Source organism: Hyla sarda, chromosome 4 (genome assembly GCF_029499605.1).
Source record: "Hyla sarda isolate aHylSar1 chromosome 4, aHylSar1.hap1, whole genome shotgun sequence".
Taxonomy (NCBI): Eukaryota; Metazoa; Chordata; class Amphibia; order Anura; family Hylidae; genus Hyla; species Hyla sarda.
The window spans coordinates 419,050,836-419,069,332 of NC_079192.1; the positions used below are offsets into that span (position 1 = coordinate 419,050,836).

General features: G+C 48.5%; 2 protein-coding genes across 3 annotated transcripts in view; one reads left to right on the top strand and one right to left on the bottom strand.

Moving 5' to 3' along the window:
* The window catches only part of LOC130267776 (protein mono-ADP-ribosyltransferase PARP12-like), a 145,496-nt gene extending 138,694 nt beyond the window's left edge, over positions 1-6,802 (top strand). The window contains exon 13 of the mRNA XM_056517957.1: positions 4,357-6,802. Within this exon, the coding sequence (XP_056373932.1) occupies positions 4,357-4,727 (371 nt within the window). The 3' untranslated portion in view covers positions 4,728-6,802. The remainder of the gene's footprint in view (positions 1-4,356) is intronic.
* Positions 6,803-16,943: 10,141 nt separating this feature from the next.
* BCL2L14 (BCL2 like 14) overlaps positions 16,944-18,497 on the bottom strand; it is a 25,863-nt gene continuing 24,309 nt past the window's right edge. For both annotated transcript variants that reach the window (XM_056517966.1, XM_056517965.1), the window contains exons 5-6: positions 17,905-18,171; positions 16,944-17,396 (exon numbers count right to left, since the gene is read on the bottom strand). In XM_056517966.1, the coding sequence (XP_056373941.1) occupies positions 17,343-17,396; positions 17,905-18,171 (321 nt within the window). In that variant the 3' untranslated portion in view covers positions 16,944-17,342. The remainder of the gene's footprint in view (positions 17,397-17,904; positions 18,172-18,497) is intronic.

Consider the following 18,497-nt stretch of genomic DNA (forward strand, 5'->3'; position numbering starts at 1 on the left):
ATTTTAGCGTATTGATTTTATACTCTGTTCTTTTTTTATCAATAAACAATATAGGAGGAGCGAGGGAGGAGGGCCATTAAAAAAAAAACGAAAAATAAAACAAACAAACATGAAAGAGAGAACGGAAGAGGAAACAAAGACAAAAGGCAATAATACCTATCCATCTTGTAATTACTACTGGCTTTGGTCGGACTGAGCACCTCTCCTTACAAATATATTCCAAACAGACCATCGTTTGTTGAAACCATCGTATGTTGAGGGATCCGTGCAATGTAAAGTATAGGACAGTGATCTACAACCTGCAGACCTCCAGATGTTGCAAAACTACAACACCCATTCCTGCCCCTCTAATTCTTTATATCTTGTGTTGTTAAATAGTCTCGTGTATACAAATGAACCTTTCACCTCCATTACTATTTTCATTTCTTCCCATACTTTACCCACCATTTTCTCTATGGGATCCTTTCTACCCAACTTAGATTCTAGGAATTCTCCCATATCCTCACACTCGTCTTTTTTTCCTTTATCGTGTTCACAAAAACATCTGTTTATTTCCATTTTTTTTTACAAACCTCAACTGTGCTGCTATATAATATAGTCTAAAGTCTGGAACAGCTAATCCTCCATTATTCACCCCTCTACTTAGATAACTTAATTTCATTTTTGGGTTTTTTCCCCTTCCATACAAGTTCTCTTTCCATAGCTTCAATTGCTTTAAAAATTTGCTCTCCTAACCATATCGGACTATTGGTCAACACAAACAGTATCTGGGGTAGGATTATCATCTTCAACAAACCAATCCTGTCCGCCATCTTGAGTGGTAAACCTAACCAGATTTTTATTTTTGCCTTTATTTCTCACAAGATAGGTCAGACATTTAGTTCCGGATATTTATGAACTTGTTTACCTACATTTATTCCTAGATACTTAAACGTTTCTCCATCTCTTATTGTCCTGAGTCTTTCGTGGGACATTTGCTTGTCTAAGGGCATTAATACAGTTTTGTTCCAGTTTATACTTAATCCTGATTTCTTCCCAAATTCCTCTATTTCCTCTATAATCTCTTTCAATGTCTGCTGCGTATTTCGAATATAAAGCAATATATCATCTGCAAAAAGTGATACTCTGCCCCCCGACATCCAAACCCCTCTATCCTCTCGTTATTCCTAATCCTTATTGCTAGTGGCTCAATATATAGGGCAAAGACATGGGGGACAGAGGACAGCCTTGACAGCCTTTTTTGTTTGTTTTGTTTTCTCTCCCAGACACTTGAATGAGGGTACTGGTTTGGAATGAAAGGGGGCTGGCGGATAGGGTAAGACGTACGGAAGTCTATAAAGTAATTGAGAAACATCTACCAGGTATTATTTGTCTATTAGAGACGCACTTGACAAAGATAAAATACATATTCTGCAGAGGAAATGGGTTGTAAAGCAATATCATTCAGTACACACTTGTTACTCCAGAGGGGTAAGTGTGTTAATACATAAAGGGATGAAGGTAGAGGTGTTAAATAAAAAAATAGACAAAGAAGGGAGGTATGTATTAAATTGGGAGGGAAAAAGATTGCTGTTCGCTTTCATCTATGTGCCACTTCCCTTTTCATTAGGAATATTTCAGGAATTATGCAGGTTTGCCAATGATAAAGGAGGTATCCCAATTATGGTGATGGGGGATATCAACGCATTAATGGATGAAGGGAAAGATAGATTAAGGATAGGAAGGCAAAATCTGAGTGGTGGAACAACGGGATTAAAGAGAATGATGGAGGAATTGGGATGGATGGATTACTGGAGAGAGAGGAACCCGGAATTAAAAACATACTCGTGCTATAAAAAATCGAAAGAAACACTATCCCGCATAGACATGATAATAGGAGATAGGGAGATTATGCCATGGGTAAAGGGTATAAAGTATGAGTCCCGGAGTATATCCGATCACACACCGGTAATGCTCTAAATGGTTAATAGAAATATGTACCAGATAAGTACGAGAATAGATCCATTCTGGATAGAAGTATGGGGAGAGGATAGTGAGGTCGAGGATAAGATAAAAGCATACTTTGAAATTAATGATGGAACAGCCTCGGAGGGGATGGTTTGGGATGCTTTCAAGGCGGCATTGCAAGGTATCTGTAAGGAGAGAATAGTAAGGATGAAGAAAAGATCAAAGAAAGAGGAAGAAGAGATGGGAAAGAAAGTAGAGAAAGCAGAACAGCGCTTTGTAGCAACAGGGTTGGAAAAAGATAGAAAAGAATGGGAGAAGGAGGTGAAGAAATATAAAGAAATGTTAACATAAGGAGCAAAGAAAATACTGTTCCAGGCAGAAAAGAAGAAATATTTAGAAGGAGGGAAGCCAGGAAGGTGGTTGGCTAGGTATAGGAAGGAAAAGGAAGAGCTATATACCTCACAGGTAAAAGTAGGGCAGGAAGAAATACGAAAATACGTGGAGGAATACGAGTTACCAAAATTAACGAAGGAAGCTGTGGAGATGTTAGAGGGAGAGATTACAGAAAGTGAAGTATGGAAGGTAGTAAAAGAGACACCTAGATCAAAGGCTCCAGGCCCGGTTGGGATACCATTCGAGCTGTATAAAAAGTATTGAAGTGTCCTAGTTCCTAAGTTAGTGAAATTATTTAAAGACATTCTAACGAGAGGAACACTGCCCCCCACAATGAAGGAAGCAGTGATAACGTTAATTCTTAAACCTGGAAAAGATGAATGTGAACCGGACGCGTATAGGTCAATCTCACTGCTGAATACCGATACGAAGATATTGGCAAAGGTATTAGGGGTGAGATTGGCGGAGGTAATGCCCTTACTAATCTCGAAAGACCAATGTGGGTTCATGAGTGGAAGAACTACGGCAGATAATGTGAGAAGACTGTTTGGGAATCTGCAGATGAGGGGGGAGGAGACCGCTCCATCCTGTCATTGGACGCTGTCAAGGCCTTTGACAGGGTGGAGTGGTCCTACCTCTGGACAGTAATGAGGGGATATGGATTTGGAGAAGGATTTATGAAATGGATAAGAATCCTGTATGATTCCCCCAGGGCAGCGGTTCTGATAAATGGGGTGCAATGCTAATTGTTCTTAAGTGAACCCCCTTTCTTTATTGCCACGTACAGAAAGAAGAGAGAAAAAAGGAACACGATAGCGCCCCTGGTGAAATACGTTAAGCACAGGTATAGAGATGCTAGTAATAACACTCACCCTGTGGTGATGCGCTCAGAGCACAACATCTAAATGCGCATGTATAATAAAGTAGGGTCCTGCAGCTTGGTTCCCCCGATCCCCGGCAGCGTCTGCTCCGGTAATAGTGTAGGCAGCAGAAGAGGCATAAAAACGTCACTTTTTCCAAGCGACAGACCCCTTGGAGTAGTCAGTCCAACAATGCAGACCGGTTAGATAAAAGATAGCATTTATTCCAAGAACAAATCAACGCGTTTCAGACCTGAAACGAGCCCTTCATCAGGACTTCTACTATTGCCACGTAGGAAGGACTTCTCTCCTTTTTGGTGTACTTATTCCTCTGTAGTATACAGCAGCTGATAAGTACTGGAAGGATTAAGATTATTTAATAGAAGTAATTTAGGGTCATTCCCCCTGTGGGCACTGGTGTCGCGGCGGTGGTGGTCGCCGCCCGGTGCTACGCCATTTTATGCTAGGGACATTAGGGACCCACTCTAAATAGGTGGCCTTGACGTGGCGAGTGGGCTTGTACTTTTTGATCAAAAACGTATAATAACAACCTGTTAGTTTTTGATATTATGCTGAGAAGCGATCAGATCATTATACAAGATTGTGGATGTGCGACCATGTCTGTCTTCTACCCGAATTCATAATTTACAAATCTGTTTAACTTTCTTGAGCCAGTTGATACGAAAAAGATTGTTTTTTTACTGGAGTACCCCTTTAAACTGTACAACTGTACCATTCAGCAGGCGTGTTCTCCGTGACGATACCCCGAAAAGCTGCACCACCTATATTTTGCCTGCATAGTGGATGTGTCTATTACACAACCAGAAATGTTGAGCAGGGTCTCCCCTCTACTATATTTTTCCACACACCAGACATATTGGCCTATGAGAAGCTCTGCCTCTTTTTGTATTAGACCTATATTGACTCATTCTGAATAGTGGCAGGACCCTTTAAAATATGGGTACATTGTATCCTAATGTATGAATACAGAAGACACTTCAGATCAGTAACACTGTTTACATATATTTCAGTGATCTGTGGCCCTCAGGATTTCATTCTACTACAACTCCCAGCAGGGTCTGACAACTTTGGTTTCCATCATGATATTTAATATTTTCCCAGTGACTTCTATAACCTGTCCACATTCTCTCCATAGGAAGTTACTTTGCCCGAGACGCCTTGTACTCCCACAAATACTCCTCTAAGGCTCCTGATGGGACGCGGTTGATGTTCATGGCTCGTGTGCTGGTGGGAGACTTCACCATAGGAAACCAACAAATGAAGCGCCCACCGCAGAGACCCGGCAGCACCACGGAGTATTATGACTCCTGCGTGAACAACGTCACCGATCCCTCCATCTTTGTGGTGTTTGAGAAGCATCAGATCTACCCCGAGTATCTTCTGGAATACGAAGAGGAAGAATACGAAGAGGAAGAATATGAAGAGGAAGAATACGAAGAGGAAGAATACGAAGAGAAAGAATATGAAGAGGAAGAATACGGAAGAATACGAAGACGAAGAATTTGAATAAGAGGAAGAATTGAAGTAATCTGAAATTAAAAACTGCATGCTAATAATAACAATAATAAGTATAATAATAATAACACACAGTTTTATTGTTAAATAACGAAAATTTGTCAACATTTTGTCCAAACTTGTCCATAATACAAATAAAATTATATTAATTAATTAATTAATTAAACAAAACATACTGATGAAAAACAGTAAATTAAAGGCGCTAATTGTCTGATTGTTACGCTGAGCGCTCTATAAAGCGCGCACGTACCGGGACTCTTAAATTTAAAGGGCCAGTGCACCAGTGATTGGTGCCTGGTCCAAAGTGGTTAATCTAGGGTTAAAGGTTCTGCTTTGACTTAATTAGGCCGGCACCTGTGCACTGCCTATAAGTACCATCTCCTCCCACAGCTTCCTGCCGGATCTTTGTTGCCTTCGTGCACTATAGAAAGCGTTTGTGTGTATTCCCTGCTTGTTGCTGAACCTGTTGCTATTGACTACCGCCTGAGAACCGTTGCCGCCTGCCCTGACCTTTTGCTACCTCTGACCTCGCCTCTCCCTGATCTTCTTGTACCTTGCTTCATCTCAGCAGCCAGAGAGGTTGAGTCGATACTGGGTGGAACAACCTGGGGGTTACGTGCCGCAGCAAGACCATCCCGCTTTGCGGCGGGCTCTGTTTAAAACCAGTAACTCCTTAGACTCCGTTCGCCTGGTACGGCCCAAGTCATCTCCTCTCTGGCACAGCGGATCCACCTCCAGCTCCTGCTAGCTCCTGCCAGTCCGGATCACTGATCATGGGATCTGACCTCTGAGACCCCCCCCCCTTTGAGATTTCCTGAACGGGGTCCTGGCTTCTCTAGCTGAGTGCTCCATTCCCACCTCCTGAGGCACACTTTCCTCGACAGTGAAGGCCCGTTTGGCCAATCACCTGCATCCGCTGATTGAGCAGTCAATGCTGAGACAAGACCATCTGGGAAAGTGGGGACTGGAGCGATCGGCAAGATTAGCCAAAGCCCTATTTTGGAGACTACAACTGCCGGACTTGCCTAAGTAAGTTCCAAGCCACACCCCTACTTCAACCCCTTAAAGGGATACTCCAGGGGAAACATATTTTTTTTTAAATCAACTGGTACCAGAAATGTAAACAGATATGTAAATTAATGTAGCTACAAAGGTACACGCGTGCACTCACCGCTCAACGGAGACTGTTCAGCATGGGAGCGTGTGTCAGCGTGTGAAACAGCCGGCGTAGCCTCCGAGCGCCCACCTGCCTGCACCGATGCTGTGATCCAGCCTTTCCGTGGACTGGACTCCCATGCTGAACAGTCTCCGTTGAGCAGTGAGTGCACGCGCGTACCTTTGTAGCTACATTTGTTGATGCTTCACACTTTTCGTATGTGCACCCCGCAGGAGACACATTTGTAGGCCTCCGATGTCATGCAGTATCCCCGTTTTTCAGGTGCAGTAACGCTATAGTGTGCCCTCTCCTTTCCTGGTCTTTTTAGATATGTAAATTACTTCTATATAAAAATCTTAACCCTTCCAGTGCTTATCAGCTGCTGTATACTACAGAGGAACTTTTTTTTGTTTTTGAATTTCTTTTTATTGACATGATTTTTTTATGGGAAAAGGGGAGGTTAAAACTTTTTATTAGAGAAGGGGTTAATTCACATCTATTACTTGTGTTTTTTTTTTTTACATTTTAGACTTCAATCAACTTTGATCACAGCGCCTAAGGGGTTAATGCTAGGCACTGTGATCGGTGATGTCTGGCATAAGCCACAGGTGCGGGTGGCATCCCACTATGATGTGCGCTCATCTAAAGCCATGAACACCGAAATAATCGGCGGGAAATTCACTTGGCTGAAAAGACCAAAAGGGCCATATTTGGAGGAAATTTGGTGCATCCCTAATATATACACATACATATATATATATATGGATATAGTGATGTCCCCACCTATAATGATACCTTTCAGATACCCCCATCAGTTCCTCTACTCTTTGAAATTCCCCCCCTATATATTTGGATTTTGTGTATTTCATATATTTCTGTGATTAAATGAATAAAGAATTTAATATTTTACTCACCCACATCTGGAGTCGTTATGTCTATAGGATTTTATTTCAGTAGTTTCGGACTTAATTTGCTTTTCACCCTTTTTAGTTTGTTTTTCATCTTATTGAAGAATAAAGTTCCGTGGCTGGATGTAAGAATCGTGCAGACCACCAGGGCTAGGCTCGGCCCAGACAACTATACAGGATATGATCAAGTGGCTCAGTGGTTTACATCTCTAAATAATACAGCCCTACGGTTACCATGTAATGCCAGGATACAGGGGCCCGGTAATCCTCACTATGACCCCACACTGAAGGATACCGCCATACTGTTACTAAATAATATACATTATACACACATTAAGACCAATATTCCCCCATATAGCAGTAGACAGCAGCTCTACACGGCCTCTGCAGACTGTAAGTAAACACATACTGTTACATCCAGCGCCTTTCCTTCTCCATCTGACCCAGACCGCCATGAAGCATTAACCCCGCCACAACCACGATGCAGAGTTTTCTGGTTAGACTCTTTGGCTTCAAACCTCAACAAGTGTCCTATCTTGCCACCCTATAACAGTACCACTCCTCTGCTTCATCTATTACTGTGCCCACTGCTGCCCCAGGTGAACACGTTATTGTGTGTGCTTCCTAGTAAACAATACTGCTCCCCATGGTTCCCCTCTCTAGCACAGACTGCTCCCCATGGTTCCCCTCTCTAGCACAGACTGCTCCCCATGGTTCCCCTCTCTAGCACAGACTGCTCCTCATTGCTCCCCTCTCTAGCACAGACTGCTCCTCATTGCTCCCCTCTCTAGCACAGACTGCTCCTAATTGTTCCCCTCTCTAGCACAGACTGCTCCCCATGGTTCCCCTCTCTAGCACAGACTGCTCCTCATTGTTCCCCTCTCTAGCACAGACTGCTCCCCATGGTTCCCCTCTCTAGCACAGACTGCTCCTCATTGCTCCCCTCTCTTGCACAGACTGCTCCTCATTGTTCCCCTCTCTAGCACAGACTGCTCCTCATTGTTCCCCTCTCTAGCACAGCCTGCTCCTCATTGTTCCCCTCTCTTGCACAGACTGCTCCTCATTGCTCCCCTCTCTTGCACAGACTGCTCCTCATTGCTCCCCTCTCTTGCACAGACTGCTCCTCATTGTTCCCCTCTCTTGCACAGACTGCTCCTCATTGCTCCCCTCTCTTGCACAGACTGCTCCTCATTGCTCCCCTCTCTTGCACAGACTGCTCCTCATTGCTCCCCTCTCTAGCACAGACTGCTCCTCATTGCTCCCCTCTCTAGCACAGACTGCTCCTCATTGTTCTCCTCTCTAGCACAGACTGCTCCTCATTGTTCCCCTCTCTTGCACAGATCACTCCTCATTGTTTCCCTCTCTAGCACAGACTGCTCCTCATTGTTTCCCTCTCTTGCACAGCCTGCTCCTCATTGTTCCCCTCTCTAGCACAGACTGTCCCATATTGTTTCCCTCTCTAGCACAGACTGCTCCTCATTGTTCCCCTCTCTAGCACAGACTGCTCCTCATTGCTCCCCTCTCTAGCACAGACTGCTCCTCATTGCTCCCCTCTCTAGCACAGACTGCTCCTAATTGTTCCCCTCTCTAGCACATACTGCTCCTCATTGTTCCCCTCTCTAGCACAGACTGCTCCTCATTGTTTCCCTCTCTAGCACAGAATGCTCCTCATTGTTCCCCTCTCTAGCACAGACTGCTCCTCATTGCTCCCCTCTCTTGCACAGACTGCTCCTCATTGCTCCACTCTCTAGCACAGACTGCTCCTCATTATTCCCCTCTCTTGCACAGACTGCTCCTCATTGTTTCCCTCTCTAGCACAGATCACTCCTCATTGTTCCCCTCTCTAGCACAGACTGCTCCTCATTGTTCCCCTCTCTAGCACAGACTGCTCCTCATTGTTCCCCTCTCTAGCACAGACTGCTCCTCATTGCTCCACTCTCTTGCACAGACTGATCCTCATTGTCCTCTCTTGCACAGACTGCTCCTCATTGTCCCCTCTCTTGCACAGACTGCTCCTCATTGTTTCCCTCTCTAGCACAGACTGCTCCTCATTGTCCCCTCTCTTGCACAGACTGCTCCTCATTGTCCCCTCTCTTGCACAGACTGCTCCTCATTGTCCCCTCTCTAGCACAGACTGCTCCTCATTGTCCCCTCTCTAGCACAGACTGCTCCTCATTGTTCCCCTCTCTAGCACAGACTGCTCCTCATTGTTTCCCTCTCTAGCACAGACTGCTCCTCATTGTTTCCCTCTCTAGCACAGACTGCTCCTCATTGTTTCCCTCTCTAGCACAGACTGCTCCTTATTGTTTCCCTCTCTTGCACAGACTGCTCCTCATTGTCCCCTCTCTTGCACAGACTGATCCTCATTGTCCTCTCTTGCACAGACTGCTCCTCATTGTTTCCCTCTCTAGCACAGACTGCTCCTCATTGTCCCCTCTCTTGCACAGACTGCTCCTCATTGTCCCCTCTCTAGCACAGACTGCTCCTCATTGTCCCCTCTCTTGCACAGACTGCTCCTCATTGTCCCCTCTCTTGCACAGACTGCTCCTCATTGTCCCCTCTCTTGCACAGACTGCTCCTCATTGTCCTCTCTTGCACAGACTGCTCCTCATTGTTCCCATCTCTGGCACAGACTGCTCCCCATGGTTCCCCTCTCTGGCACAGACTGTTCCTCATTGTTTCCCTCTCTTGCACAGACTGCTCCTCATTGTTCTCATCTCTTGCACAGACTGCTCCCCAGGATCTCCCTCTTTTGCAAAACTGTAGTGATGGCTGCATTGATTTACGTAATCTGCTGAAGACAGGCTATATCAATTGCAGAGCCATGGCCAGCACGGAAAGATAGGTAAGCCCTTCAGCTACCTCAACAGTGGACTACCTCCAGCCACACCGATAACCAAACCCTCGTCCACACCCAAGCAACCCCAGCCTCCTTTAATATTCTTCCACTGCTGTACATCCCACATACGTGGCCAACACTATTCATTGTAGTTTTTTTTTTTTATACAATGATGAGCAGTCTGTGCCAAGAAGGAAACAATAAGGAGCAGTCTGTGCAAGAGAGAGGAACAATGAGGAGCAATCTGTGCAAGAGAGGGAAACAATATGGGGGCAGTCTGTGTAAGAGAGGGGAACAATGAGGAGCAATCTGTGCAAGAGAGGGAAACAATATGGGGGCAGTCTGTGTAAGAGAGGGGAACAATGAGGAGCAGTCTGTGCAAGAGAGGGAAACAATATGGGGGCAGTCTGTGTAAGAGAGGGGAACAATGAGGAGCAGTCTGTGCAAGAGAGGGAAACAATGGGGAGCAGTCTGTGCAAGAGAGGGAAACAATATGGGGAGCAGTCTGTGCAAGAGAGGGGAACAATGAGGAGCAGCCTGTGCAAGAGAGAGGAGCAATGAGGAGCTATCTCTGCAAGAGAGGGAAACAATATGGGGCAGTCTGTGCAAGAGAGGGGACAATGTGAGGAGCAGTCTGTGTAAGAGAGGGGGACAATGAGGAGCAGTCTGTGCAAGAGAGGGGGACAATGAGGAGCAGTCTGTGCAAGAGAGGGGGACAATGAGGAGCAGTCTGTTCAAGAGAGGGGAGCAATGAGGAGCAGTCTGTGCAAGAGAGGGGAACAATGAGGAGCTATCTCTGCAAGAGAGGGAAACAATATGGGGCAGTCTGTGCAAGAGAGGGGAACAATGAGGAGCAGTCTGTGCAAGAGAGGGGAGCAATGTGGAGCAGTCTGTGCAAGAGAGGGGAGCAATGAGGAGCTATCTCTGCAAGAGAAGGAAACAATATGGGGCAGTCTGTGCAAGAGAGGGGAACAATGAGGAGCGATTTTTGCAAGAGAGGGAAACAATGAGGAGCAGTCTGTGCAAGAGAGGGGAACAATGAGGAGCAGTCTGTGCAAGAGAGGGGAACAATGATGAGCAGTCTGTGCTAGAGAGGGAAACAATGAGGAACGATCTGTGCAAGAGAGGGGAACAATGAGGAGCAGTCTGTGCAAGAGAGGGGAACAATGAGGAGCGATTTTTGCAAGAGAGGGAAACAATGAGGAGCAGTCTGTGCAAGAGAGGGGGACAATGAGGTACAATCTGTGCAAGAGAGGGGAACAATGAGGAGCGATCTGTGCAAGAGAGGGGAACAATGAGGAGCGATCTGTGCAAGAGAGGGCAACAATGAAGAGCAGCCTGTGCAAGAGAGGGGAGCAATGAGGAGCAGTCTGTGCAAGAGAGCGGAAAAATGAGGAGCAGTCTGTGCAAGAGAGGGGGACAATGAGGAGCAATCTGTGCAAGAGAGGGGAACAATGAGGAGCGATCTGTGCAAGAGAGGGCAACAATGAAGAGCAGCCTGTGCAAGAGAGGGGAGCAATGAGGAGCAGTCTGTGCAAGAGAGGGGAACAATGAGGAGCAGTCTGTGCTAGAGAGGGAAACAATGAGGAGTGATCTGCGCAAGAGAGGGGAACAATGAGGAGCAGTCTGTGCAAGAGAGGGGAACAATGAGGAGCAGTCTGTGCAAGAGAGGGGAACAATGAGGAGCAGTCTGTGCTAGAGAGGGGAACAATGAGGGTCATAGTGAGGTGATATTACTTGGCCCCTGTATCCTGGAATTTTTTTTATAGAATAATGACACAACGGCACTCACTATCAGTGGAACTTCTTATTTTATTGTTTTCTTCTGTGCATAGATAAAACTGCAGCGGGGAGCAGTGTGGAGGCAGCCAGGGGAGTATGCAATCAGAGCGACAGCTGTTTCAAGCATAACTCAAGCAGGATTCCTACAAGCGTGAATACAGTAGTGCCAGCCTGGCTATTCTTTATGTTACTTTATTCATTGTATCAGGAGCAGAGCCCCTCTATAGAGAATGAATGGGGTGCTGGTCCACTCCCTTCATTTCGGGGACATTTCACATGCATTCTGGTGATCGTGGGGGTCCCAACTGTCAGACCCCCACTGCCCCTTGTCCACATGCAATCTAGTGTAAGTTCTGTATGATGATGTCACTCGTGCCCCAGAGCGCAGAGGAAGAGATGCTTGGAGACCACTAGACTGTGCTTGGACACTAGACTTTGGGTGGAACGGGGGCGGGGGGCGATGGTTACACTAGACTGTGTATGGACCAGGGGCAGAGTTTAAACTAAACTGTGCATAGACCAGGGGGGTTTACCTAGACTGTGCATGCACTGGGGAGGAGTTTACCCTAGACTGTGCGGGGACAAGGAGTGGGGTTAACACTAGACTGTGCGGGGACCAGGGCTGGAGTTTACACTAGATCATGCGTAGACTAGGGGTGGAGTTTACACTAGACTGTGCTGGGACCAGGGGTGGGGTTTACACTAGACTGTGCGGGGACCAGGGGCGGGGTTTACACTAGACTGTGCGGGGACCAGGGGCGGGGTTTACACTAGACTGTGCGGGGACACGGGGTGGGGTTTACCCTAGACTGTGCGGGGACAAGGAGTGGGGTTAACACTAGACTGTGCGGGGACCAGGGGTGGGGTTTACACTAGACCGTGCGGGGACCAGGGGCGGAGTTTACTCTGGACCGTGTGTGGACCAGGGGTGGGGTTTACACTAGACTGTGCGTAGACCAGAGGTGGGGTTTACACTAGACTGTGCGTGGACCAGAGGTGGGGCTTACACTAGACTGTGCTTGGACCAGGGGCGGAGTTTACACTAGACTGTGCTTGGACCAGGGGTGGAGTTTACACTAGACTGTGCTTGGACCAGGGGCGGAGTTTACACTAGACTGTGCTTAGACCAGGGGCGGGGTTTACACTAGACTGTGCTTGGCCCAGGGGTGGAGTTTACACTAGACTGTGCTTGGACCAGGGGTGGAGTTTACACCAGACTGTGCTTGGACCAGGGGTGGAGTTTACACCAGACTGTGCTTGGACCAGGGGTGGAGTTTACACTAGACTGTGCTTGGACCAGGGGCGGAGTTTACACTAGACTGTGCTTGGACCAGGGGTGGAGTTTACACTAGACTGTGCTTGGACCAGGGGTAGAGTTTACACTAGACTGTGCTTGGACCAGGGGCGGAGTTTACACTAGACTGTGCTTGGACCAGGGGTGGAGTTTACACTAGACTGTGCTTGGACCAGGGGTGGAGTTTACACTAGACTGTGCTTAGACCAGGGGCGGAGTTTACACTAGACTGTCCGTAGATCAGGGGTGGAGTTTACACTAGACTGTCCGTAGATCAGGGGTGGAGTTTACACTAGACTGTCCGTAGATCAGGGGTGGAGTTTACACTAGACTGTCCGTAGATCAGGGGTGGAGTTTACACTAGACTGTGCGTAGACCAGGGGTGGAGTTTACACTAGACTGTGCTTGGACCAGGGGTGGAGTTTACACTAGACTGTGCGTAGATCAGGGGCGGAGTTTACACTAGACTGTCCGTAGATCAGGGGTGGAGTTTACACTAGACTGTGCGTAGATCAGGGGCGGAGTTTACACTGGACTTAACAGGGGCAGGGTTTGCACTAGATTATGCACGGATTGGGTACTTTTAGCAGACAATGAACTCTATAATACACATATACCGCCCATATAGAAATAAAGCCCCCGTCCATGTGACAGATTCACTGAATTAGTCAAAATTGACAGCAAAGCAACAGAGGGTGGGGGGGGGGGGTCGATCGTCGTTATGCTGTAAACAGGTATGTGATCAGCGCCCCCTAAGTTATCTACTGGTTACTGCAACTCATTTTATTCAGACCACAGGTCCTGTTTAATGGCACCATAACTTGTATACACATAGTGGGTCATTAAGGGGTTAAAGGTTTTACACCTAAAGACATATATATATATATATATTTATGTCACTTGTGAGGGGAGTCTGTAAGTGGTTATGGGGCGGAGCCGTGAGGTCGGAGGTTAGTGGCCCCTGATCATTGTGGCTCCCGGCCCCGCCTCTCTGACTGTGAAGTGATTGGCCCGTAGGCCGCGCTGACAGGTTATTGACCTTTTTATGGACATTTGCGCTTTAACCATTAAAATAAATCGGACCCATAAAAGCCCCTGTATTCTGCCACATTACAGCAGATCTGATCAGTCACAGAACTATACATATATATTCTTCTCAATCCGGTCCTAACAAATATGATGATGTCTCCTAAAGACCTAGATACCTGGACATCCGTGGCCCCCCTGACTACGGCAGCCATCCCCACCCTCTACACTGCCATCACACGGAGACAGGGACCCCTCATGCCACAGTGGTCGTAGCCCACGATTAGATACTTATCCCATGTATAGATGATGACTGGGGGGAGATTTATCAAAACCCGTCCAGTCGGCATAGCAACCAATCAGATTGCTGCTTTCAGAGGCCTTTTAAAAAAATGAAAGCAGCGATCTGATTGGTTGCTATGGGCAACTCAGGAACTTTTCCTTTAGACAGGTTTGGATAAATCTCCCCTATCTGAGGTGTCCCAGTACCGCATTTCACACGGTACTTATTTATTTGTGGGTCCCCATGAGTCCCTAGGATTTAGTAGTCTTTATTGGTCAGTTCGCCCCTAGTCTAGTCACCTCCATTATAGTGTATAGATTACTAAATTATCTATAAAATAATGTATATAGTGTTATTTCAGTATGTAAATGGTTAATTACTTGTTTCTATGGCATTGCAGGGCCTTCGGGTCATGTGATGCGTTTCAAGCCTCACTCTGGATGCGTTCCAGGCCTCGTTCTAGTGTCTGTAGCCTCGTTCTGGTTCTACAGTGTACATGGAGGCTGTGACGTAAGCAATCCCATCTCACCATGTAAAGTGAGTGGCAGACGTTCGGACCAATCAAAATCGCCACGCCCCCTGCCCATATAAGGGAGCAGCAGCCATCTTATCTCTCTCTCTTGCTCCTGGCTTTCATCTGAGACGGACCTGTATTACAGTAATCACAGTGAGTTAGGCCCGAGCCTTGCGGCAACGGCTGAAAGATATAAATTATAGAGTGTGTCATCCCCTAAGCACTCTGCAGCATCACCGGACTCCATATTTCCCCTAAATCCGGACGGATCTGCACATCATTCCCTAAATTCAGAGACTATAGGTCTTATGCAAGGTCCGCAACTTCTACCAGTCGCTAAGCAACCAAAGAACTGTATTAAGAGACTGTTATTACGTATTGGATATTGCAAGCACTGCAGTAAAGTTGTTCAAGTTAAATCTACTTGTGGACCTTCAGTCATTTCATTGCACCCATCGCTTCTGGGAAGGGCGGCGATAGGCCGGAACATAGATTCAGCATACCAGCCCTCACCCTGGCGTCACGAGTGACTGGGTTAATATTAACCCCTCATATACCAACATCCTACCATACACTCCCCAAGCGCTACCACAAATCTGTGTACAGACCCCTGATTACACCAAAAGACCCCCACACACACTGCTCCCTAAGGTCCCTACTCTCATATATACTGCACTGTATACCCCCCCCCATAAGCCCCTTTTTCACATACACATTGTATAACCCCCCCCCCCCCCCCCAAATGCTCCCTGTGCCCCCCATATACTGCTCCTCACTGGTCTCCACACTTTCCATGTAGTACAGGGAGGAGGAGGGCACAGGAGGCCGCGTAATACAGGGAGGAGGAGGGCACAGGAGGCCGCGTAATACAGGGAGGAGGAGGGCACAGGAGGCCGCGTAATACAGGGAGGAGGAGGGCACAGGAGGCCGCGTAATACAGGGAGGAGGAGGGCACAGGAGGCCGCGTAATACAGGGAGGAGGAGGGCACAGGAGGCCGCGTAATACAGGGAGGAGGAGGGCACAGGAGGCCGCGTAATACAGGGAGGAGGAGGGCACAGGAGGCCGCGTAATACAGGGAGGAGGAGGGCACAGGAGGCCGCGTAATACAGGGAGGAGGAGGGCACAGGAGGCCGCGTAGTACAGGGAGGAGGAGGGCACAGGAGGCCGCGTAGTACAGGGAGGAGGAGGGCACAGGAGGCCGCGTAGTACAGGGAGGAGGAGGGCACAGGAGGCCGCGTAGTACAGGGAGGAGGAGGGCACAGGAGGCCGCGTAGTACAGGGAGGAGGAGGGCACAGGAGGCCGCGTAGTACAGGGAGGAGGAGGGCACAGGAGGCCGCGTAGTACAGGGAGGAGGAGGGCACAGGAGGCCGCGTAGTACAGGGAGGAGGAGGGCACAGGAGGCCGCGTAGTACAGGGAGGAGGAGGGCACAGGAGGCCGCGTAGTACAGGGAGGAGGAGGGCACAGGAGGCCGCGTAGTACAGGGAGGAGGAGGGCACAGGAGGCCGCGTAGTACAGGGAGGAGGAGGGCACAGGAGGCCGCGTAGTACAGGGAGGAGGAGGGCACAGGAGGCCGCGTAGTACAGGGAGGAGGAGGGCACAGGAGGCCGCGTAGTACAGGGAGGAGGAGGGCACAGGAGGCCGCGTAGTACAGGGAGGAGGAGGGCACAGGAGGCCGCGTAGTACAGGGAGGAGGAGGGCACAGGAGGCCGCGTAGTACAGGGAGGAGGAGGGCACAGGAGGCCGCGTAGTACAGGGAGGAGGAGGGCACAGGAGGCCGCGTAGTACAGGGAGGAGGAGGGCACAGGAGGCCGCGTAGTACAGGGAGGAGGAGGGCACAGGAGGCCGCGTAGTACAGGGAGGAGGAGGGCACAGGAGGCCGCGTAGTACAGGGAGGAGGAGGGCACAGGAGGCCGCGTAGTACAGGGAGGAGGAGGGCACAGGAGGCCGCGTAGTACAGGGAGAGGAGGGCACAGGAGGCCGCGTAGTACAGGGAGAGGAGGGCACAGGAGGCCGCGTAGTACAGGGAGAGGAGGGCACAGGAGGCCGCGTAGTACAGGGAGAGGAGGGCACAGGAGGCCGCGTAGTACAGGGAGAGGAGGGCACAGGAGGCCGCGTAGTACAGGGAGAGGAGGGCACAGGAGGCCGCGTAGTACAGGGAGAGGAGGGCACAGGAGGCCGCGTAGTACAGGGAGAGGAGGGCACAGGAGGCCGCGTAGTACAGGGAGAGGAGGGCACAGGAGGCCGCGTAGTACAGGGAGAGGAGGGCACGGGAGGCCGCGTAGTACAGGGAGAGGAGGGTACAGGACATGTAATACAGATAAAGCGCTTCCTGTACCATCAGGCAAGCTCCTCCCCTCAGACTCTATTACAGAAGCAGGAAATATTACACAAATAAAACTTTATTATAAGACGCTACAATTATCAGATTTCTGAGCTTCAAAAACAGCCGATTAACCCTTGCAATGACCTGATCCACAGGCCCCTCCCTTTATCCTCCCGTGGTCGCTCATTATCCATGTGGACGCCATGTCTATAGTATATTGTTCCATACATAGAGCTGTATGTAATGTAAACCAGGATCCTCAGCGCTGTCTGCGGGCGGTCAGTGGGGGTCCGGCCCCTCACATTGCGTCGGTTCACTCATTGGCAGGGGGGGGGGAGGGAAGTGAACATTATTGGCTTTGGCAACAATATAAAAATATAAGAACCGATGTCCTGAGTGATAGAGTCCGACCCTGATCCCTGAGATCACAGCAGTGGGCGTGGTGTCTGACTCCTCCTCCTCCGCATCTGGCTCCGCCTCATTCCTCTTCTGACTCCTCCTCCTGGGAGTCTGGGATTCCCATAACTTGTTCCTAGAAAATTAAGGATTTACCATTAATTCGTGTCATTCTACCCCTCCCCCTGTGATCAGTGACTCCACAATACTTTACACTACAGCACTGCTCCTATATAGCAATGATCAATAGCTCCCACCTGTCTATTGGAGGCGGATCAGACAGGAAGTAGTTTAAAGGGGTACTCCGATGAAAACCTTTTTTCTTTTAAAATCAACTGCTGACAGAAAGGGGGGGTGGAGAAATCGGAAAATGGCCGTATCTAATTCATTTCAATGAGCCGACCGGAGTCCAAACGGTGACTATACATCAGATAGTGACTCCGGTCGGCTCATTTTTGCCCCGTATCCGGTTTTGTGGGGCCTGAATGAGATGGGGGCCGGGTATCTGGGATAAGGGAACGCCCGATTTTCCCATCCCCCAGCCGTGTCCGGTTCCCGCATGGAAACGTAATGTGAACCCAACCGTACAGAGATCTGACATATTCCACAATTCTAGAACAGCGCCCCCTGTGGCCTGGTCTTACCCATCCTCCACGCTCCTTGATCCACTGGCTGTAGTTTTCCTTCAGGTATCTGGCTCCGAACCCAAACATCCTGTTCATGGGATGACTGTCCAAGGCGGTGAGCGCGGTGGTGGCGTGGACGCACAGCGCAATCTTACTGCTCTGCCGCACGTCCTCCGGCACGTTCTCAGGGACCATCTGCTCCACGTACGTCTCAGTCAGTCTCTGAAAGAAGCCGTAAGACCAGCAGGACTGGAGTCCCTGGAAAAAGCTCGGCTTCTGGGCAATCTGGGGGGAAAAGGAAGAGATAAGGGGGGCATTAATATTCCAATAGGACATGTAATTACAGCGCCATCTACAGGTGACCTCATGTAACTGCACGTCAATATTATAGACAATTTATATACAACAGCACCACCTACAGGTGACCTGATGTAACTGCACTTCAATATTATAGACAATTTATATACAACAGCACCACCTACAGGTGACATCATGTAACTGCACTTCAATATTATAGACAATTTACATACAACAGCACCACCTACAGGTGACCTGATGTAACTGTGCCTTCTCAATGATCTAGACCAGGGGTCCTCAAACTTTTTAAACAG